The sequence below is a fragment of the Diabrotica undecimpunctata genome, chromosome 2 (assembly GCF_040954645.1).
Source record: "Diabrotica undecimpunctata isolate CICGRU chromosome 2, icDiaUnde3, whole genome shotgun sequence".
Lineage (NCBI taxonomy): Eukaryota > Metazoa > Arthropoda > Insecta > Coleoptera > Chrysomelidae > Diabrotica > Diabrotica undecimpunctata.
The window spans coordinates 124,964,949-124,988,209 of NC_092804.1; the positions used below are offsets into that span (position 1 = coordinate 124,964,949).

The window sequence follows — 23,261 nt, forward strand, 5'->3', positions numbered from 1 at the left end:
CAAACTGAACTTATTCCGATTAACTAAAAGTTACCTTTTTTTTTATCGGAGTAGAAAATAGTTTTTATAATGTTCTGTCCAGTGTTTTTATCATTAGTTTACTTTTTATATTATTTTGTAATATGTTACCCTACTTATTAAACCTTAATAAAATCGTGTTTTACTTAAACTGGTTCCAAATACTTTTATTAATACAAACTAAGAAGTAAAAGACCAAACGGTCGTTTCGACCGCGCGCGACTACTAATTTTCAAAAATTCCTAGCGACTACTGAAGGGTTAAACACACCTAACAATCGAATAAGTAATGCAAATCGAAAATAAAAGTACGATCCTGTCGAGGCGATCCTCTGCTTCCTTGCGGTAGACACGTATCGATAATAAATATTAATGACTCTCTTATATTTCTACTGGTAGGACTTTACAAAGGATTTTGTTACTCACGTCAGGTTGAGTCGGTTGGTATCAGAACTAAGTCTGTTATATGTTTGATAGTACGCAAGAATATAAATTTTTAGAATTAAAAATAACACAGCCGAAACGTGGTATGATTATGCCACCGTCAAGACTGTCTCCGTATTAACTTTTGCAAACCACCATTTTAACGAAAATTGTATAACCTTTCCTTATAGTGTTGCATCATTCCTTAGAGCAAGACGAGCTGCAACACTACCAAATCCGCTGGCAAATGCACGAGTATGCAAGCCAATAAATAGAAAAAGAAGAAGAACTTTTCTTAACAAATTTACCCTGATCTTAAAAACGCAATGCTCTATTTAATATTATCTGACTATCTAATTTAATTTAACATTTTTAGAGGTTAATTAACCATATGAATCAACAAAATTCTTCTAAATGAGCAATCCTTCTAAATATTCCTGATTTAATTAGGTACACTTTTGGTTTTATCTTGAGTAGGGGAAACTGGGTAACAGTGAGATACTTTTTTTCCTTTTAACCATAAGTCCACTACTACGACATAATAAACAAAATTTCTTTAGGATTGTACTCTCACATGCGTTCATTACAAACAAAAAAGTCAAATTTAAAAATTGCTCGGTTTATTTAGTTTGTATTTGACATATGAGGTCAAGTTCTCATTTTTCTCAGGTTACCCATGCATGGGTAACAGTGAGACAGTATAATATTTATATGAAAGAAAACATAAAAAAAATTAAGTTACAAAGAACTTATTTATTAAAAAAATAGTGATCGGAATTAACGTACATTTTTAAATTGAAATTTATCTCGAATGAGAAAAATGAATTTTGCAGTTTAGTATGACCATAACAAACTGGCATTGGCAATATCAACTTAATGTCTTTTACTGAAATTGTGGCGATATCTGAAGCTGTGGGAAACTTAAATTTAAAAAACTAACTAAAAAACTAAAATTCTCACTTTTCCTCATAAAAGTGGCATCCACCTCATTTGCATCTGTCACACAAGAAAGTAGCTTTCCGATCCGTTTTGAATTACTGTTTTCTGGTTTAAATTCTACCAGAACATAATCATCGACCTTAGGAGATCTTAATAATTCTTCAATTGGGTCTACTTCCGGTTCAAAATATTGAGATGATGCATCGGAATGCCATTCTTCATCTGCTTCATCTTCATCACTTTCTTTTATCTTTCGCTTAACACTTTTTGCTTTCTGCAAATCTATTGCCACTATATTTTTTTGCTGTTTATTCTGCCTTTCTTCCAGCTCAAGTTTCTCTGGAGTGTCAGTAGCTATCATGCTTTTTCCCGTTCTTTGGCTTTTGGATGTTTCTTTTCTAGGTTTAGCCTTAGGATATCTACAAATCTTTTCGGGAGTTATAAATCTATTTTTTTTTCTCGAGCTTCCTCGTGAACTGAATCGCGAGGGGGGGGGGTTTGGTTACCCATTGGCAACTGACGTCTATTAGTGACGGTGCATGACAAAATGTCGATGTCTGTGAATATTTCCCTATCGAATGGATATATTCCACATTTTTTAAAGGCTGAGGTAATATTTACTGGAGTCATTACCTTCTGGTACGCTTCGCCCACACAACCTGCAACTTCGTAAATAGTAACTGGCTTTCCAGGATGATGCATTAGCTAGCTATCTAGGGCAGCATTGTAAGCCAAGCTGAAAAGCTTGAAAATACCAACATCCAAAGGCTGTAGCTTATTGGTTAAATGTGGTGGAAAAGTAACAATGGTAACGCCATTTTCCTTAGCAAGATTTATAACCTGGATAGAAAGGTGACTCTCGTGATTGTCATAAAGCAAAAGACTTGGATTTTGATTTGAACTGGAGGTGTGTAGAATGAAGTGTTCTAGCTCACTTCTGTGATAGCTCGGAATTCATCCACCCGTGCGGAGACGCAAATCCTAAAGTACCAGGTGGAGCAACACCAATTATGTGCTCCTTAAAATGAACGCGTGGAAAAACCATCGCAGGGCAAGTCACTTTATTGACTTGCTTTACTCCTTTTTTAGCTAAAACTTTCGATGATTTTTGTACAGTCACTGTAGCCGTTTCGTCAAGGTTATAAATACGTGTTCCGTCGCTAAATCTTTCATTGCGTTTGATCGCATTGGATAAATTATCAAAGAACATATCTACGTTGTGCTTAATAAAGAATATAGCCCATGATAGACTACATCCTTCGGGATTTCTCAAAGTAATATTTGGGGTTGTTCTTATAAAATTTCGCATCCATTCCTCTCCCGCCATTTTAATAAGGTAACGTTGCAGAGGCGTCTTCAAATTGTTTGTAAATGCCAATTCATAGGCCAGTTTTCTGCAACCACTAAGAGGTAATCCATAAGACACCTGCGAGCATTTAATAATGTAATTAGCCAGGATTTTTTCTTAATCGGTACTAAATATCTTATTTACTGCGTAGTTAGGGGTATATCGAATAAATCCGTCTTCACTGGACTTTCTTTTTGGCACATATCTGAAAATAATAAATATTGCAACTATTTGTAAAGAATTATTATGCACAATTAATTACCTAGCTAGGGTTTGGAAACTTATTTGTTCCTGTCTTGCTACAGATCTAATACTGCGACCAGTTAGTATAGCTTCAACTGCCCTTCTCATGGTTTCTTCCGAGAATGTTCCATGATTTGTCTTCCTCGGTGGATTTCTGGGCATTTTGAATAGTTTCTTTTATTTACACTAGAAATTTTAGAAAAAAATACAAAATGTAATTTTTTATAACATCTGTGTAACAGTGAGACATGTCTCAATGTACCCCGTCTCACTGTTACCCATTTAGCATAAAATTTAAAAAATAATATTTTTATTATTATAAAACTTGCATTGCTAAACTATGGCATCATGTTTACTAATCTACACACAATGTCATAGTAATACTAAAAAAATCCTTATAATTAACATGCTTTCATAAAAAATTCTCAAAGTACCTGTATTATTTTACTTAGTGCCCAACAAACGCACTCAATCACGATAAATGCTAAACTACTGCACTTGAATACAGCAAGCACGCACAAGTAATAATATCTACGCTTGGCAAATGGACAGTGGAAGTGTGACGTCACAACTGTCAATTACTTTCCAAACAAAAGTTGAAATGCCCAATCTCAAGACTTTTTAATTTCTATAAAGTTAACATTTTGCTTCCTCTGCTGCTTTTTCTTTTAAGTATAGTGTTTTTTACGATAATACCATCATAATTCAGTGTTTTATTTCTATGAAATATAGTTTAAAAGTTTAAATTAAAGACATTCTAACCTTACTTTATTGATACATGCATTTTATTGATATTTTTATAAAACAACATGCTTTATTATTTACACAACCTTGTAAAATTGTTGTAGTAACTATTAGAATACTTAGATATTGTACAAAGCGGAAAGATTCTGTAAAAAAAATGAAAAAATAACGAAAAATACAAATTATCCACACTAAACAAGGTTTGTTTGGAAAGTGAACCTGACAGATGTCAATAAAATCTACGTCATCGCTTCCACGGTCCATAGGAGGAAAGATATTTCAAGTGTCTGTTACTCATGTCTCACTGTTACCCAGTTTCCCCTAATTACTTTATTTACAGTCTAACTTTTATCTGCCTTTTATTCGATTCTTCCTAATATTTGTTTTATCAAACCAAACAAAACCCGTTTTCGACATATCAATACTATTATTCCCTATGTTCGTGGTATGTTTCATATTATAGTTCCTGTGTATAACGTCGTTTAATTATCCTACGTTGGGTGGTTGAACGGGCAGGTCTAATTGAAAGAGTAGGTCGTGTCTGCCAACATGGATTTTGCGGCTAGATACACATCAAGGGAATGCACAGATGTTAAATTGTCTCCATTCATTCAGTTTACGTTCGGCGAGAGATATTTGAGAAAATGGGTTTGAGTTGAATGTCATCTAACTTTACTGTCAATAGGACTGTACGTATGAAATATGATACAATGTTTTTGAACAATCAAATATGACAATTAAATTCTATTTCAGGACAGGATAATTAGGATAAATGAATTACTTTTGCAATACGAATTATTGTCATCGTACACAGTGCTCCATAAAATTAGCCGAACACTGTTTTGAAGGGCTATAATAACTTTGAGAAATATACAATATACGAATAGCAATATCACATGCACGTGCAGTTTCTTCTGTAAAATACTTACTATAGCTAACGGTAAATCTAAATATGCAGTCTTGCATCATCACGACAATGTCTTTCAGGCATGAAAATAAACTCTCGTAATCATTCATTCAACAGGCCCCTATCGGTAAATATACGAAAACCTACGGTCGAACTAAACAATTCCATACGTTAGAACACAAAATTACTGAATATAAACATAAATAGAAAGGGAACTTAAATATATTGGCCAAGTTTACAGAAGGATATACTATTATATAAGTCGATTATAGTTAACACATTTAGAAAATTGCAATAAAAAAGGTACTAAATGTAGAGAAAACGACTCTTAATATTGCACTATTTGTTATGCGGAATATACATTATTAATGGAGCAAATTCAACAGGCTTTGAAATAATTCTCGGCCAATTATTACTAAAATTATAACATGATAATGAAGCAACGAAAATAGGCCATACTTCTTTCAACTAACTAAATCCATAGAATAACTGACAAAAAGGACGTAAGTGGTGAATATAGGATATTAGTGAGAAATAAGAGACGAACGAAATGATTACATAAGGTTATAGAATGACCGAATACAGAGCAATATGTTTATTTGTATAATATTATCTTAAGGAATAATATGGCTCTCATTTAAAACAAAAATTGATTTTTAAAGAACAATATTTTCATATACAATACACTTTTAAAAATAGTGTAGGTACAGTAGTTTGTTTTGAGTAGAGAACCCGAGAAAGTCATGTTTAAGAGTTATAGTATGAGCGCGTGCACATGTTTTTTGGTAGATGTTCATTATAGTCTAATGTTTATTTTAATTTATTTACAATATTCTAACACTAAAAACACAATTAGATAGATAGATAAATAGATAGATTTAGAGAGGTGGTCTTTTGGCCTATTCCACTGCGACCTTTTCAGACCTATTATGGTCCTCTAGTCCTAGATGGATAGAAGAAGAAGAAGCCTGACACTTTTTAAAAAGCTAATAGTTTAGAGACTGTACCTTCCATGTAGCTATTTGCCAGCGAATTTTCTTCTCCTAATGCAAAGAACCGCACATTTGCCAGACTGTCATACTGACATAGAATGTACCCTACTGTTTCTTCTTCGAGGTGACAGAATCTGCACAGGTCATCATCTGATAATCCCATCAGCTTTAAGTGCCTATTCAGCTTACAGTGCCCTATTAGAAGACCTACTATGGCTTTGACTGTTTTCCTGTCTTTGCTTGTTAGGTCTGCCGTAAATTTTGGCGAATGTTCTGTAATGAACTGTTTCGCATGTCTTTGTTCTGATGAATTCCTTCATCATTCCAGAGATTTGTGAGCTGCCCACTTCCTTGTAGCCGTTCTTGTTACTGTTTTTGCAACGCCATAGAAGGGTTCCGGTCCAATGAATGGAATTGATGAGCCTTGTTTGGCCATTTCATCTGCTTTTTCATTGCCCTTATGACCCTCGTGCCCCGCTGCTTAGGCTACCGTAACCTTGCTACGATTTCCTAGTTTATTTAGGACACACAATCTTATACTACCTTAGAATTGACCTCTACAGATATGAGTGCCGTAAGCGCTGCCTGACTATCTGTAAAGATGGCAACTGAACGAAACGTTTTTTCCTGCCTTTCTATTTCTTTCACGCAGTGATGGATTGCCGTTATGTCCGCCTGGAAAACTGTCACATCCTTAGATAGACTTACCGAGTAATGTATTACTTGATTTGTCCCTACTATGCTGGCTTCCACACCCTCCGATGTGTTGTACCAGGTAAAATACATAAATACCAGGTAGCAGCAGTTTGTATGGGAACACCTTTATTCCAGTCTTTCCTGCCTGGTATCTTAATTGTGAACTTATTATTAAACCTATATCTCGTAGCTTTGCATCGATAGATTGCTCCATCACAATATCGACTTTTAGCTCCTCGATATATGCCATATGTCTCTGGAGACTTACAGGGCGAAACGTATTTATAGCCCATCTAATTATGTTTGGTCTTGTGATTGCTGTGGCTATTTCCAATCTGTAGACCTTGGCCTAGTCAGCCTTTGGTCTATATTGGTTTGCCTATCTGCATCATCCAGAATTGTTGAGCCCGGAAAGTGCGTGTTTATCAGTTCGCCAGGACTTTTCTCTTTGGTGTCCATAAATTTGCCATTAGCTTTCTTTAGGAAAAATGCTTCTTTCGTTGTAGCACCATCCTTTGCAGGACTTTATGGATGCGGGAACATGCCGGGATATCTGTAATCTCCTCGCAAAACTCCATGAATTCCTTTTAGCTTTCCAAATTTCTTTATTGTATAGCGTTAGCTTATACCTGTAGGTATCCCACCAGACCCTTACTGCCCGTACTTTTCCTTGTTTTTTCTGGATGAAAGTTTTTCTGGTAAGCCGCTATAATAGCTTCGCTTACCGTTTTTGTCGCCGAATCTATAACCTCTGGGCCTTTAAACAAGATCATATTTTCCCCCAGATTTTTACTGGGGGACTTCCTATATTCTACCCAGTTTGTATCTCTAGGATTTCTGTATTTAATTTCCGATGGAAAAATATCAAGGTCAAATCGCATATATCTGTGATCTGAACACAAGGGTTCGTCAGACTCAATCCAATTTGTTAATATATCACTTATCTTGCTTGTGAAGAGTGTTAAATCCAACACTTCTTTGCGTGTCTTAGTGACAAATGTTGGCTTGTTTCGTATATTGGATATCACCAAATCTTCAGAAATAAGATGAAATTCAAAATAGTCTTACCACTTGCATTGATGTTTGTGCTGCCCCATATGGTGTGGTTTGCGTTGGCATCATATCCTATAATGAGCTGTAATCCTTTTCCTAGACAATTTGCTTGGTGGACACAGAGCCCCATCATGGCTGAACACACCACCAGTTTCTTCTCTCCTACTTCCATGGTTATAGTCAGAACAGCTGTAATAATATCATCGGAGAAGAGCACCGGAATTAGTGTACAATGTACTCTATTACTGTGAATTATACACGACCCTGGCCTTATAGCTTTGGATGTGTATAAAACCTTACCTGGTTTAGTTGATAGGCCAGTAATCTTCTCACCTATGCTCCAAGTCTCCTGCAGGGGGCCACATCAATGCCTTCTTGTTTCACTCTTCTAACTAGCGTTGCCGATGCGGCTTTTGCATGTTGAAGATTGGCCTGCAGAAGCCTTCATTGCAAAGAGATGGCTGGTTCTAGATCTGCGGACATTCCTTCTTTCGTGAATTCGACACACACTTGGACATTAGTCCTTATGAGTGTGTCAGCTACACCCGAAGAAGGTTGTTCCTCTTCCTGAACCTCCATATGTAGAGAAGTTTCCCCTGTTTCACTGAAACGAGTTGCTACTAACTTTCGATTCCGTGTTTTTGTCTTCTTTTTTTTGGGTCGGAACGATAACCGTCTTACTACGAAAAAAGGGTGACATTTTTTATTTCTGGAGTTCTTCTCGAGATTCAGAATCCATCGAGAAGGTCCATAACACCCCTTTGTCTGAAGGTTTACTACCTCACACTGTCCATAGATGTGTCCTGAGCCTATGGTTACTTATACTTAGTTTATTAAGGGTCCTTTTGGACTTAAGACGTTCCCCATGTTGATCCTGTATGAAGAAGTGCATGAGTGCGGCTTGGGTATATCTTCCCCCTCCACAGCCCTGAGAGATGCACTCTCCCAAGACCTAAGGGTTGGAATCACCTCCTTTAGCCACCGCGCCCTTATGGCATCCGCACAGTTATGTTCCATGAAACCCGGCACGTATGTACCCTTCGACTGCCTTAAGCTTATCTATATTCATCTTGGCTTCCGTGAATCCTGTTAGTACCGCTGTAACCTTAACAGAAGCGGCAGATTCGCTGAAAGTCACACCTTCGGTTTTTGGCCTTTTCCCTTTGCGTTGGCTGTCGGGTGGTATGCTTCCGTCTGACCTTAGCCTTTTTGTACCTTTGATCTTCTAGGTTTGTATTACTTTATTCATGGCCTCTAATGGCTTTGACAGCATCTCTTTTGCCCTTTCAGCCGCCTTGATGAAATTGGCCTTAATTACAACCCTTTCGGCTTGAAAGGAATCTTGGCCTTGTTTTACCAGCCTACTAATTTTTTTCCAATGCTGTTACTCTGACAGCCTTTCTGTTTCCTTGCCTATCAGTTTGGGAGATTTCTTTAGAAGTTCCGGGCCTTTCGGCGTTCGAATTTTCTCTAGAAACTCCCTGCGTTTCGGCTTTAGGAACTGTGATTTTGACTCTGGAGTTCCCTGGTCCTTCGGCATCGGGAATCCTTTGGCCCTGGGTTTTTACTATATCTGTTTTTTTTTTTTATTCCATATTGGTCCCACGAATAGCTAGGGGAAGACAGTCAACCCCTTGCAGAGCCCCGCTTGTGAGGGTAAGGTCTAAATACTAAGGGGTGCGACCTGTTGCCCCAAAGGAACCATTTGCAACACTCTCGCCCCAGTGCCTTACAGCCCTCACCACGGTGTCTCACGGCATAGCGTGGGGATTGTTTATTGACTATCTAGTCTAGATCCGCTAAGTTTCGTCTCAGTAGGGACACCACGTGAAGGGTGCAATCAAAGATTGATTACATACCCCCAATTATCGTTGGGGATACCCAGCGGTCTTGAGATAGTAATTAGAGGTCGAAAGTCCTAGAACTCTTCGTGAAAAACTCGTTCTCTCAGATTTGTTTTTTTCCCGCTCAGCTTTACGCCGATTAGAAGAAGAGCGCATCCCCCGGACCCAAAAACACAATTAATGTTTAACATTTATTTGCTGAATGATACAAATTTTTGTTATTAACTAACTTTCTAACTAATTGAATTTCTCTTTCTATGTGTCCCGTTGTTCTCATGGTCTGGTTCTAGACCACTATCGTGACGTCAGAACATCTAGGTGGTTATCGGGCACCGTTACTTGGAATCTCAAACCGGATCGACGCACATCTACATACTTGAATAATCAAGTGTTTTCTAGACAGTCGCAGTTCAACAAACGCCGATGTGATGTTCGATCATAGGCGTAGCAATGGCGGGTGTATCAATAGCCACCTTCTTCTTCTTCAGCCTTCATTTATCCTTTTAGGACATAGGCCTGATCCAATTGCTTCCACGCCTTTTTATCTTTTGCAATTCTCATCCACTGCCTTCCAACTACAGCTGTTATATCGTCTATCCATCTCTTTTTGGGTCTTCCCACGCTTCTTTTTGTTTTTCGAGGTCTCCAGAATGTCACTTTATGAGACCATCTGTTGGTGTCTGGTGACTTCGAAAAACACATATTTTAAAGGCTTCTATACTCCTCATTCCCGTAATTCCGAGAGTCCATGTTTCCATTCTGTATAGGAATACGGAACAAATTAATGTTTTTACAAATTGATATCGGATATCCAACAATAAGATAAAGTTTATTAGGCATGTTTAATACATTCAATAATGTTTACACTTACATTGAGTTATTGCATTTAAATTACTTAACTTTGGTTTATACGTATTTATCATTAGTTTTTTCTTGATTTTGTAGCCATAGGATAGGTGAGTTTAAATTAATTGTCTTTAAAATACCTAGTTTAAATTGACAGTCATTGATTTTTCAGTATTTATATTTTAATAACTTTCCTTTGGTTTAATAGTCTTGTACACTTCACTTTACTGTCATAGAGAGTATGTCGGTTTAAATAATTTTTTTTGGTTTAAGTTTAAGACCCCTTGATATTGTAAGCTTCTTTGCAACCGTAAGGTATTTGGGTTTTAATAACTTCTCATTGGTTTAATATATCGCTCAATATAATTATTGAGAAAGGGGTTCCCTTACATGAGGCATAAATCCTATCAATCACAAAGGTGCAAAAATCTAAATACTACATATATCAAAATCACCCTCAAGACGTTTGAGGGTGACGTTTGTACCCCTATTACGGGGAAACAATTTAGTTTGTTTATTTACAAATTCAATAAGCTATCAAATTTATTCACTAAGTTATTAAATTTATTTATTCACTAAGTTATTAAATTCAGTAAGTTATTAAACCACTATAAACTTAATTTTTTAGGAAGCTATTTTAGATTCGATTGCATTTGAAGGAGGGCTTTGACAACGTGAAAAATAATAAATATACGAACAAATCACTTTATTTATGATACTTTTATGAGCTTTTTTATAACCAGATTAATGCTAATAATAAAAGTAGGATAATGACTTTTTATAAACGAATTTTGAAAGTCGTAAAAATTTGATGATTTTCATTAAAAACCTCCATTTTGCGCTAAGCCTTTCTAAAATTCCTTACCATTCATTATTATTTTACATTCAATGTACAAAAATTTTTAATGCCGTCATAAAAAATTACCGAGGGTGAAAGGATATAAAGCGAAAGATAAAAATTATCTCTGGCAAGACGTTATTACGATAAGCGGGCCAGGATTTTATTTAATCTAACACTGGTAACGTACAGGCATCTGTTTTAATGAATATTTGTGTAAATATTTTGCGATTTTTGACACGAAAGTACACGGCTGCACAAAAAACTATGGGTAACTTCTCTTAACACTAATAATATTTAAATGAAAATTTAAAATTAAAATTTTGTACCTCAATTTGACTTTCCAAAACTCCAATTTTTACTTTTATTAATTTGCAAAATTTATACCTTCTAAAATTTACTTTTATTTTATAGCTCAATATGCAGATAACTCTGATATCTAACTTTCTGGTAGCAATGGTACCTCTCCTGGTAACATAATGTTTATTAAATTAATTTGTGAGTTTCGCTTGTGTAAAATGATTCGCATGGTCCTAAGAAGTCATAAATTTACTAAATAAATTGATGTCTCAAGAAGATACAAATCTAGCAAGTATATTGTCCATAATGAGCTAAAAAAACTTTTGAAGCACTAGTTCTTACAACAAAACGCAAAGCCAAGACCAAACAATATGTATTACATAAGTGAAAATCAAATTATAATATTTTTTATTTCCAATTATCGTTGTAAATTTATGTACATCACTTTTGTTGGTTGGCATTTAGCATCCCGACAATTAACTGCAAAACCTCGTAAGTCGATTTTTGGTCAACCATGACGTTTTTGGTTTATATTTTTACATATCTTTTAGCTACGAAAGCTTGTAAGTCAATATTTAAATTTAATGGTACTAGTGACATTTACAAAAACCTCGTAAAACTAACCGTTAGCAGAAACCTCTTAAGTTCGACCTTCGTGGTTTTGGAGTTTAATTTTGTGGCACTTCCAGAAACTATTTCATGACTTGAGTGTTGGTTGTCAATTTTGGTGTTGTATTATTGAGAAGATAGTAACTATTCTTGGAACATAATCTGCATAATGAATTTAAGAGGACAATATATTTTAAGCTTAATAAAAACAGACAAGAGGGTTTAAGTACACAATTAAACGTAAATCTTCTATTAAGTGAAGACAATATAAAAATCTTTAAAATAATTATGATATTTCTTGTAAAAATTAAATTAAAGGTATGAGTGTAAAATTGATCGTATGCGTGAACATTTCCTTTGTATGTTTACCATATATGTTGCCCACCTACCTAACCGTGGTTTATGTCTTGTTTGTTACAATAAAGCCGCTCTGATGAATCCCTGAGCGTGAAAAGTGTCCTCCTTGTACAATCCTGTATGAATGAATACTAATATTTATATGTAATTACGTGGCTAAAAAAAAACAGACAGTGGAGATTGCCAAGAGGAGTACATTTACTGTTGTATATTTTTAATAGACTTTTAATTATATAAATATATTTTTGGTTTTTAAGTTAATTTGTTGGTAATAAATAAAGTGAGGTTATCTTTTTAAAGTGCACAGGATGGTCAGGCATCACTTAATGATAATAAATGCGCAGATAAAAGCCGTGATTCAAAATCTTTATCGTAAAGTTTGAATAATAATAATATTGATGCTAAAATTTTAAATTATGAAGAAGCGGAACCCTTTGAAGGCAGTGGATCTGAATATGTAGTGTCTACCCATGACACTGACAAAAGTGACCAATTTACCAATGAAGCTGAAACTGACAATAAAAATGAAACCAAAAACAAAAGGGCGAGAAAATGGAACGTACAGAAAGAAAAATGGGATCGGTCTATCAACAGAATAAAAAGAATGCGAGGCGAGAAATATGATTCCAAAATTGTATAAAAAAAAACACTACTAAAAGGTATGTAATCGTTGAAAGAAATAAACGACAAATGGGTTCAGCTTCTGAATGCAAATTGTGTTTAAAATCATCAAAACTCTTTTGCAGAAAATTTAGTCAAGACAATAGGTTACAGTGGTTCAATAATTTTTGACAGTTGAGTTGGGACGAGAAAAAATTTTTTGTAAAAGGCATTGCTGATACAGCATTAATTAATCGCAGGTAACTTATTATAGTTTTAAATATTGTAATAGGTTTATTAAAAGTATCTTTGATTCTAGAAGCCATTGAGAAACAGCGGAAAGGCACCTTATGTTGTCATTTAAAGAATGATAATATACGACTTCGGGTATGTAAAAAAATGTTTTTAGAGACAATTTGTGTAGGAAAGTGGAATGTAGCAAAGTCGGTAAAAGTAACCCAAACTTAAAACATTGAGCCATTGAATACCTACTAATTGTTAATTCGAGCCAACGGAAAATAAAAAGTTCCTAATTATCTTTTTTCTAAAGTTGCCCAAACTTGAAAGCCACTATTGTCGTAAAGAAATATCTACACTGTATTTAGAACCAATATGGCAAAATATAAACGATTTATTGGTACAAAGCACGTGGTGTTCGTGTGTATTAAGGTATAAAAAATGCTTATTAAAAGCTTAAAATTTTTATTGTAAAGAAGATCTTTTCGGAATTAAATCATTCCATCATCAGTTTAATAAAAAGTTGTTAAAAACATTGTATGGCCACTGAATAATGTTTTTATTTCTGAGCCTTCAGAAGTATTGTGGACTGTATTCCTTGTATAAAAAATATTTATTCTGACTTTAACACCTTTTATTATAATAATTTTATAAAAACTTAAAATTAACAAAACCAAAAAATGAATGTCTTATTTCTCCTTGACAGCTACGCGCCGTCGTTGTCGCTAGTGTTCGATGCCTGCGCCCTGTGGTCCGTGCAGGGACGGCTCTTGCACTGTTGACTGCTGAACATGCCGCCCCCCTTGAAAGGCTTAAGTGATGCCTTTCAAACAACGCTTCTTGTAAACCATAACCATTATTGTTCATCCATTGGCAGGACGGCTAACTTTACACAAGGCCTTTTGAATTCACCTTTAGAAGTACGCACAGTCACAACCCGCACAACATTATCTGTCCCAGCATGTAGTTGCAATATTCTACCCAATTCCCATTTAGTAGGAGGAAGACCATCCTCTTGAATAATAACCAATGATCCAATTTTCACGTTGTCAGCTGCTGTTCTCCATTTGGTTCGCTGCTGAAGTGAAGAGAGGTACTCACGTGACCAGCGTACCCAAAAACTCTGAATTATCTGAGTCAGGTGATGATACCGTTTCAACTTATTCGGATTTATTTCAGTTAGCTCTTCTTGTGGCAGTGCTACAAGTGGTGCTCCAATTAGAAAATGTCCAGGGGTGAGTACACCAAGGTCTTCTGGACTTTCCGACAGAGGTAATAAATGACGGGAATTTAGGAGAGACTCAATTTGCGTCAACAAAGTATACATTTCGTCATATGTAAATTTATTATTACACATTACCCTTCGTATATGAAACTTTACCGATTTTACAGTTGATTCCCAGATGCCACCAAAATGTGGTGAGTGAGCTGGAATAAAATGCCAATGAATCTTATGTTCCGAAAAATAATCTAAAAAATTTGATTTTACCGTTGCATCATTCATAAATGAATATAACTCCTGCAAATGATTATTTGCCCCAACGAAGTTAGTTCCATTATCAGAATACATATTTTTACATAGACCTCTTCTAGCAATGAAACGTTTAAATGAATTTAAGAATGAATTAGTACTTAAATCATATACAAGTTCAATATGTGTCGCCCTTGTTGTAAAACATGTAAAAATACATATATATAGCATTTAACTACTTTACAATTCCGTAAATAGCTTGTTTTCAATTCAAAGGGACCCCCATAATCTACACCACAATTATAAAATGGCCTTGTAGGCAGAAGTCTAGATTTAGGTAAATCTCCCATAAGAGGTACAAGCAATGTAGGTTTGACACGAAAGCAAGTAACACATTTATGCAGAATGTGCCTAACCGTGCTACGTCCAGATAATAACCAAAATTTTAAACGAATTATTGATAGCAATGCTTGTGGACCTGCATGCAAGTATTTATGATGATACGATATCACTATAAGTTTAGTTAATGCATGACCGTTCGGGAGTATGATTGGATGCTTCTGGTCAAAAGACAATTCTGACTTTTGAAGACGTCCACCAACTCGTAATAGTCCTGTATCATCAAGAAAAGGATTTAATGATAAGATTTTACTCGATTTATGTATTGGTTTTGATTTTTTTATTGTTTGTATTTCCTGATGAAATACTTCATTTTGTGCCATATATACCAAACAGAAAAAACTTCTTTCTTTTTCATCTACAGTAAAAGGACCCGTTGTCTTATTATTAGATGATTTACAATTGGTGACAAACCGAAGTATATATGCAAAAACACGCTGCAATTTAGCTAAGCTGGAAAATCGGTTCCAAATTTCAGCAAATTGCACAGTTGATATAAATGTTTGAATTACCTTCTGGTCAGGTATGATAGAAATGTGTGAATTTGACAAAGCCTTAGTAGGCCAAGACAATTTATGAGAAGCTAACCATGGTGGCCCATTCCACCACAATTTTGAAGTGTTTAATAACTTTGGTTCATATCCGCGCGTAATTATGTCGGCTGGGTTATCATGCGAGTCAACATGATGCCAGCTATATCCATTAGAAAGCCTTTGTATTTCCGACACCCTATTTCCAACGAAGGTTTTCCATTGTGACGGTTCACCCAAAATCCAATGAAGAGTTATCATTGAATCAGACCAAAAATGTACCTCATCAAAGCTAACACCTATTGTTGCGATAACCGCCGATGCCAATTTGGCAGCCAATAAAGCACCACACAATTCCAATCTAGGCAAAGATATTGTTTTTAAGGGTGCTACCCTTGATTTCGCACATAATAAATGAACTAAGCAAGAACCACCTTGATCCAGTGACCGAATGTAGAGTGCTGCTCCATAAGCAGACTCTGAAGCGTCACTGAAACAATGTAATTGTCTATTAATTGGATTAGAACACAAAACTTGCCTGCTAATGTGAGTTTTCTCCAAATCTGCAATTGATTCCCTAAACTGGTTCCAAGCTGTGTGTAAATCTAAAGGTAAAGACTCATCCCAATTTAATTTTAATTGCCATAGTGATTGCATTATTAATTTAGCTTTAATTATAACTGGCCCTACTAGTCCAAGAGGATCAAATATCTGTGAAACTAAAGACAGAACTGTTCTTTTGCTAACCTTTGTGTAATTAGAAAAATTGATTTTATATTGAAGCGAATCTATCTTTGAGTTCCAATAAAGCCCTAATGTTTTTGTTGTAACATCATCTGCAAGATAATGTTCAATGTCTCCCTTTATTTGAATATCCTCATCAAAAATTTCAGGTTTGTTTGATACCCATTTTCTAAGTGAAAATCCTGCTGTGCACAAAATATTATTTAATTCATCCTTTAATGATTTTACTTCTTCAATTGAACTCCCTCCTGTAAGCAAATCATCAACATAAAAATCCTTTAAAATCACCTGGGAAGCTAGAGGCAGGTTCAATTGATTCTCATGAGCTAATTGTTGTAAGCTTCTTATAGCCAAAAATGCTGCTGGAGCGGTCCCATATGTTAGCGTTTTCAGCTTGTATGTCTCAATTGGTTGCTCATCCGAAAACCTCCATAATATTTGTTGTAGTTTTTGCTGAGTTTTGCAAACAAAAACCTGTCGATACATCTTTTCGATGTCTGAAGCTATAACTACATTATGTTTTCGAAAACGAAGAAGAATGCACATTAAATCATCTTGTAATTTTGGTCCGACCATTAGAACATCATTTAATGACAAACCACTGTCAGTTCTAGCTGACCCATCAAACACTACCCTTAATTTTGTAGTTAAAGACGTTTCTTTTAAAACTCCATGATGTGGAAGATAGTAGTTGGGTGTTTCTGAATTGAAGTCAGTTTTATCTTCAACCTTTGACATGTGACCCAACTGGATATATTCCTGCATAAACTCATGGTATTTAATTTTCATTTCCAAATTTTTATTTAATTTATTTTCCAATAATTCAAATCTTTTTAGTGCATTACTATAAGAATCTCCTAAGTCAGAAATGTTTGACCTTGTTGGTAATTTAACAACAAAATGACCGTTTTCATTTTTAATCGTGCTAGCTTCAAACAACTCTTGACAATAAATGTCCTCCTTGGACATAACCTTTTTTGCACCAAATTCTTCTATTAACCAAAATTTTTCAATTTGGTTTTCCAAAACATTAGACGAAAAATTACATACCACTGAATTGTTGCTAACCTTAATTGATTGACTAACTGGCCCTGAAATAACCCATCCCAACTTAGTTTTTTGGAGAATTGGTTGATCTTTGCCAAGTTTTATCTGACCCACACATAATAATTGCCAAAAAACTGATGCTCCCAGTAATACATCAATTTGTTTTGAAACCCCAAATGTTTCATCTGCAAGTACAATGTTTTTAGGAATATTTATAAAATCCAAGTTTAAATCCGAAGTTGGTAAATTGTCAGAAATTTTATCAATTACCAATAAAAATGCATTTGTTTGATAATTGCTAAACTTTGATAAAAGTGTCCCATTTAATGCCTGAGAAATGTTTGTTATACCTTGACCTAAACCTTTAACCGGAATGTGTACCTTATCTGCCCGTAATTGTAATTTTTCAAAAAATGAACGTGATATAAAATTTGACTGTGAACCTGAGTCCAATAAAACTCTACATTCATGCAAAATTCCATATTTGTCTTGCATATATACTAAGGCCGTTGAAAGTAAAATATCAGTTTTTAATCTGTATGATATACCTTGCTTAGAATGATTTAAAAAATTAATTGAATCCTGACATATATCACCCGAATGTGATTCTAAAAAACATGTCTGACCTATATCACCCGAATGTGATTCCAAAAAACCTGTCTGACCCAAAAAGTTTAATTGAGATGTACCTTCCATTGAATTATTATGGAATGCACCTTGTCCCTGAATATGTACTTCCTTTCCCTGATTAGATATGCCATTTCCCTGTGTGTGTGTTTCTTTCTGGGTAGATATACCACAAATTTGTGATTCAACCTTTGATCCGTTGAGTTGAGTTGCATTTGTTTGTAAATGAGAATTGTTTATAAATTTACCATCCATATGTAAAAGAGTATTGTGTCGTTTTCCACAAAGTTTACAACCTCCCCATGTACAATGTTGTACTAAGTGTCCATCCTTTAGACAGTTCCAACATGCTTTTGATTTTGTTACCTCTTGTCTTCTAGCTGACACTGATAAATTATGAAATTTTTTACATGAATAAAAATAGTGCGGTAAATTACAAAGTGCACATTGTTTGGACGTTGCAATGAATGACTTTGATAATGTCATTTTTTGCACCCTTTTTTTTGTTTCCTTTGATATTTGCTCTATATCTTGTTTATCCCTTTCTGAATTTTGTAAGTGTTGTACTTTATGATCTATAAATGCTAAGAATTCCTGTATCGTAGAAAATTCGTTAACTGGACCCTTTTCTTGCCATTCCTTATTTGTGTAATAATCAAGCTTTTTCTCTATGGTACAAAGTAAAAGAACATCCCAATGTTCAACTGGATAACCTAACATACCTAGTGACTTTAAATTTCTTTTTATACAACCTGACAATTTCTTTAATTCTAAACTATTTACCTGAGTTATTTTTGGATATTCATATATAGCTTCAATATGACCACGTGCAATAAGTTTTTTCTTTTCATATGTTTCAGATAAAAGTTGCCATGCAATAGTAAAATTTTTGCTAGTAGTTTTTAGCTGCTCCAGTTCATCCTGGGCATCCCCTATCAAAGCCCTTTTTAAATAGTGAAGCTTGTCAACATCATTTAAATCAGAATTTTCTATGACCATACTAGTAAAACTATCTCTAAATTCTAACCAATGTTGATAACAACCATTAAAAGTTGGAACCTCCAGTGGTGGTAACCGTACATTTTTTAAGCTATTTCGATCTAAACTAGTATTGTGACCTGAGTTTGCTATAGTATCGTTTAAATTAACTTCATTCTTTAATATAATTTCTGCAGAGGCTATTAGTTTAAAATATGCATCCTGAAAATCTAACCTTTCTTGTAATTGTTCCTCTGATGTGTCTAATAAGTCAATTTCACTTTGTATTTGATCAAAATCATTCCACCATTCTTTGCATTTGTCAACCCTAACTTGTAATTCTACTATTTTATCGTGAGTAAAACTGCTTATAAATGAATCAAATTTTGTAATTTGTGCCTTAAAGATACCACGCTTTCTTTTTAAAACTGTTAACTGATCCATTGCATCGACTATGTATAATATTAATAAAGTTTAAAGCTTGCTATTAATAAATCCTAACAAACCGAAATTATAATAACCTTGTGACACAAATTAATATCTCTCTTATTCCAGGATAGGTATTATAGGAATGAAAAATGTGTACTCACCACATACCATGCCATATAAACTTTTTCACTTGCCGATAAAAAATACACTAACACTTGTTGCTTGTTGATAAAATCCGTTCGAATGACCATGAATAATGTTTTTATTTCTGAGCCTTCAGAAGTATTGTGGACTGTATTCCTTGTATAAAAAATATTTATTCTGACTTTAACACCTTTTATTATAATAATTTTATAAAAACTTAAAATTAACAAAACCAAAAAATGAATGTCTTATTTCTCCTTGACAGCTACGCGCCGTCGTTGTCGCTAGTGTTCGATGCCTGCGCCCTGTGGTCCGTGCAGGGACGGCTCTTGCACTGTTGACTGCTGAACAGCCACATAAAAACATTGGAAGGACATCCGTTTTAATTCTCATGGTATTTATCAAGGTAAATGCAATAAGTTAACTTGATTATTAAAAACTGAAAATGGGGGCATCTTACATGACCCCCTTTAGTTGGTGAGGTTTTATAAACTTACATTACCTCTGATCTGTGCTGGAGTCTTGGGCTAACTGTTAGCGCGGTGGCTGAAGGAGGTGATTCCAACCCTGAGGCCTTGGGAGAGTGCATCTCTCAGGGCTGTGGAGGGGGAAGACATACCCAAGCCGCACTCATGCACTGTCTTCGTAGAGGACGAGCATGGGGAACGTCTTGAGTCTAAAAGGATCCTTAATAGACTAAGGATAAGTAACCATGGGCTTAGGACACATCTATGGACAGTCTGGGGTAGAAAATCTTTAGAGAAAGGGGTGTTATGGACCTTCTCGATGGATTCTGAATCTCGAGAAGAACTCCAGAAATTAAAAATGTCACCCTTTTTCGGAGTAGGACGGTTAACGTTCCGACCCAAAGAAGGGAAGACAAAAACACGGAATGAAAAGCCAGTAGCAACTCGTTCCAGTGAAACAGGGGAGACCTCCCTACATATGGAGGTTCAGGACGAGGAACAACCTTCTTCGGGTGGAGCTGACACACAAATAAGGACTAATGTCCAAGAGTGTGTCGGACCCACGGAAGAAGGAATGTCCACAGATCCAGAACCGGCCATCTCTTCGCAATGAAGAGAGAAATAAGGCTCCTGCAGGCCAATCTTCAACATGCAAAAGCCGCATCGGCAACGCTAGTTAGAAGATTGGAACAAGAAGGCATTGATGTGGCCCTCCTGCAGGAGCCTTGGAGGATAGGTGAGAAGATTGCTGGCCTATCAACCAAACAAGGTAAGGTTTTATACACACCCAAAGCTGTAAGGCCAAGGTCGTGTATAATTCACAGTAATAGAGTAGATTGTACATTAATCCCGGTGCTCTGCACTGATGATATTGTTACAGCTGTTCTAACTATAACCACGGAAGTAGGAGAGAAAAAACTGATGGTGTGTTCAGCCTACTTTCCAGGTGATGAGTCTCTGTGTCCACCAATCATTATAAGCGACATAGTTGCATATTGTCTAGGAAAAGGATTACAGATCATTATAGGATGTGATGCCAACGCACATGTCTGACGAACCCTCATGTTCGGATCACAGACATATACGATTTGACCTTGATATTTTTCCATCGGAAATTAAATACAGGAATCCTAGAGATACAAACTGGAAATACTACCAAGAAAATTGTCTAGAAAAGACAAGGAAAAGTACGGGCAGTAATACAGTCTGGTGGAATAACGGCTTAAGGAAGATGAGGTCGGAAGTCCGAAGTCTATTTAATAAAGCCAAAAGTAACCAAGATTGGGATGCCTACAGGTATAAGCTAACGCTATACAATAAAGAAATTCGGAAAGCCAAAAGGAATTCATGGAGAGAGTTTTGCGAGGAGATTACAGATATCCCGGCATGTTCTCGAATCCATAAAGTCCTGGCAAAGGATGGTGCTACAACCACAGAAGTAGGTTTCCTAAAGAAAGCTAATGGCAAATTTACGGACACCAAAGAGGAAAGTCTTAGAGAGCTAATGAACACGCACTTTCCGGGCTCAACAATTCTGGATGATGCAGATAGGCAAACCAACATAGACCAAAGGCTCACTAGACCAAGGTCTACAGATTGGAAAATAGCCACAGCAATCACAAGACCAAACAGAATTAGATGGGCTATAAATAAGTTTCGGCCATATAAGTCTCCAGGGACAGATGGCATATATCCAATACTGTTGCATATGGGATTAGAGGTATTGATACCACACCTATGCAAGCTCCTCAAAGCCACTTTAGCATGGGGGATCGTACCGGAAATATGGCAAAAGGTCAAAGTCATATACTTGCCTAAGGTAGGTAAAGTATCAGACCTAACACCAAAGTCATATAGACCGATAAGCCTATCTTCTTTTCTATTAAAAACGCTGGAAAGGCTTCTTGATAGGTACATCAGAGACGAAGTGCTAAAAGATAATCCTCTAAGCAATCGTCAATATGCATACCAACCTGGTAAATTTACGGACTCTGCGTTGGATGATCTAAATAGGCTTATCTCAAAGTCAATGGAAGACAAAGAGATAGCAATGGCCGCTTTTTTAGATATAGAAGGGGCATTTAATAATGTTACCACGAGCTCTTTGATAGGGGCTATGAGTAGACGAGGCGCACCTGCGGTAATATGCAGATGGATAAGGGCATCACTGGAGAATAGGACAGTAATGTCCACTCTGGGTAAAGCAACCATCAAAGCAAAAGTAGGTGGAGGCTGTCCACAAGGAGGAGTTCTGTCCCCTCTACTTTGGGCAACCTTGGTAGATGATCTCCTCAGAAATCTGTCCACAGAAGGCTTTTATTGTCTAGGATATGCTGACGATATAGCAATCGTTGTCAGGGGCAGGTTTGCTCAGGTAGTGTCTGAGAGAATGCAAGCAGCCCTAAATATAGTTGACGACTGGTGTAAACAAGAGAGACTGATAGTCAATGCTCAGAAAACACAAATTGTCAACTTCACCAAAAAAACAGCACTACAAGGCCTAAAACCACCGGTGCTGGGAAGAACAGAGATTTCATTTGCCAAAGAAACAAAATACCTTGGGGTATATTTTGATCATAGGCTTACATGGAATACTCACATTCTAAAAACCACACAGAGAGCCACTATGTCCTTGGGCAGATGTAGAAGAATGTGCGGTAAGAATTGGGGACTTAACCCCAAAATGACTCTATGGTTATATACAAGGGTTATTAGACCCATGATAACCTATGGCTCGGTGACGTGGTGGACAAAGACGCAGCAAGTGGGAGCAATAAGGCTGCTAGGTAATACACAAAGGCTAGCATGCTTGTGTATTACGGGGGCCTTAAAAACAACTCCTACTGCATCGCTGGAAGTCCTGTTGAATCTACCAACACTTCATATCTTTATACAGGACGAAGCCAGATCCGTGATGCACAGATTAATCCATAGTCAGCGACATATAAGCCAGATGCTTGGTACTGACAACAGAAAGCTAATCGAGGGGCTAAAAGCCGATATTGTGATGGGGAAACCTATCGATGCAACAGTTACGAGATATAGCTTTAACAATAAGTTCACAATTAAGATACCAGGCAAGGAAGACTGGAATAAAGGTGTACCCATACAAGCTGCTGCTACCTGGTACACGGATGGCTCAAAAACATCGGAGGGTGTGGGAGCCGGCATAGTAGGGACAAATCAAGGGATAGATTTCCCGGTAAGTCTATCTAAGGATGTGACAGTTTTCCAGGAGGAAATAACTGCAATCCATCACTGCGTGGAAGAAATAGAAAGGCAGGAAAGAACGTTCTGTTCAGTTGCCATCTTCACAGATAGTCAGGCAGCGCTTAAGGCACTCAATTCTGTAGAGGTCAATTCTAAGCTAGTATGGGATTGCGTGTGTGCCCTAAATAAACTAGGAGACCGTAGCAAGGTTACGGTAGCCTG

General features: G+C 36.2%; 1 protein-coding gene across 1 annotated transcript; it reads right to left on the minus strand.

The window, feature by feature from the left end:
• Window positions 1–7,806: 7,806 nt before the first annotated feature.
• LOC140433896 (uncharacterized) lies at window positions 7,807–19,233 on the minus strand. The gene is made up of 5 exons (XM_072521870.1): window positions 17,188–19,233; window positions 15,376–16,896; window positions 8,751–8,918; window positions 8,400–8,584; window positions 7,807–7,966 (listed from the first exon to the last, which is right to left on the minus strand). The coding sequence occupies exons 1-5, from the start codon at window positions 19,231–19,233 to the stop codon at window positions 7,807–7,809; spliced, it is 4,080 nt and encodes a 1,359-aa protein (XP_072377971.1).
• Window positions 19,234–23,261: the final 4,028 nt, after the last annotated feature.

What these genes read in the sequence shown, in the direction of transcription:
- LOC140433896 (XM_072521870.1), bottom strand. Translation starts at nt 19,233, where the DNA reads ATGGATCAGTTAACAGTTTTAAAAAGAAAGCGTGGTATCTTTAAGGCA. An exon ending in GAAACAGAAAGGCTGTCAGA is followed by an intron (nt 8,585 to 8,750) that starts GTAACAGCATTG and finishes CAAACCTAGAAG; the next exon opens with ATCAAAGGTACAAAAAGGCT. An exon ending in AAGCTTAAGGCAGTCGAAGG is followed by an intron (nt 7,967 to 8,399) that starts GTACATACGTGC and finishes AACTCGTTTCAG; the next exon opens with TGAAACAGGGGAAACTTCTC.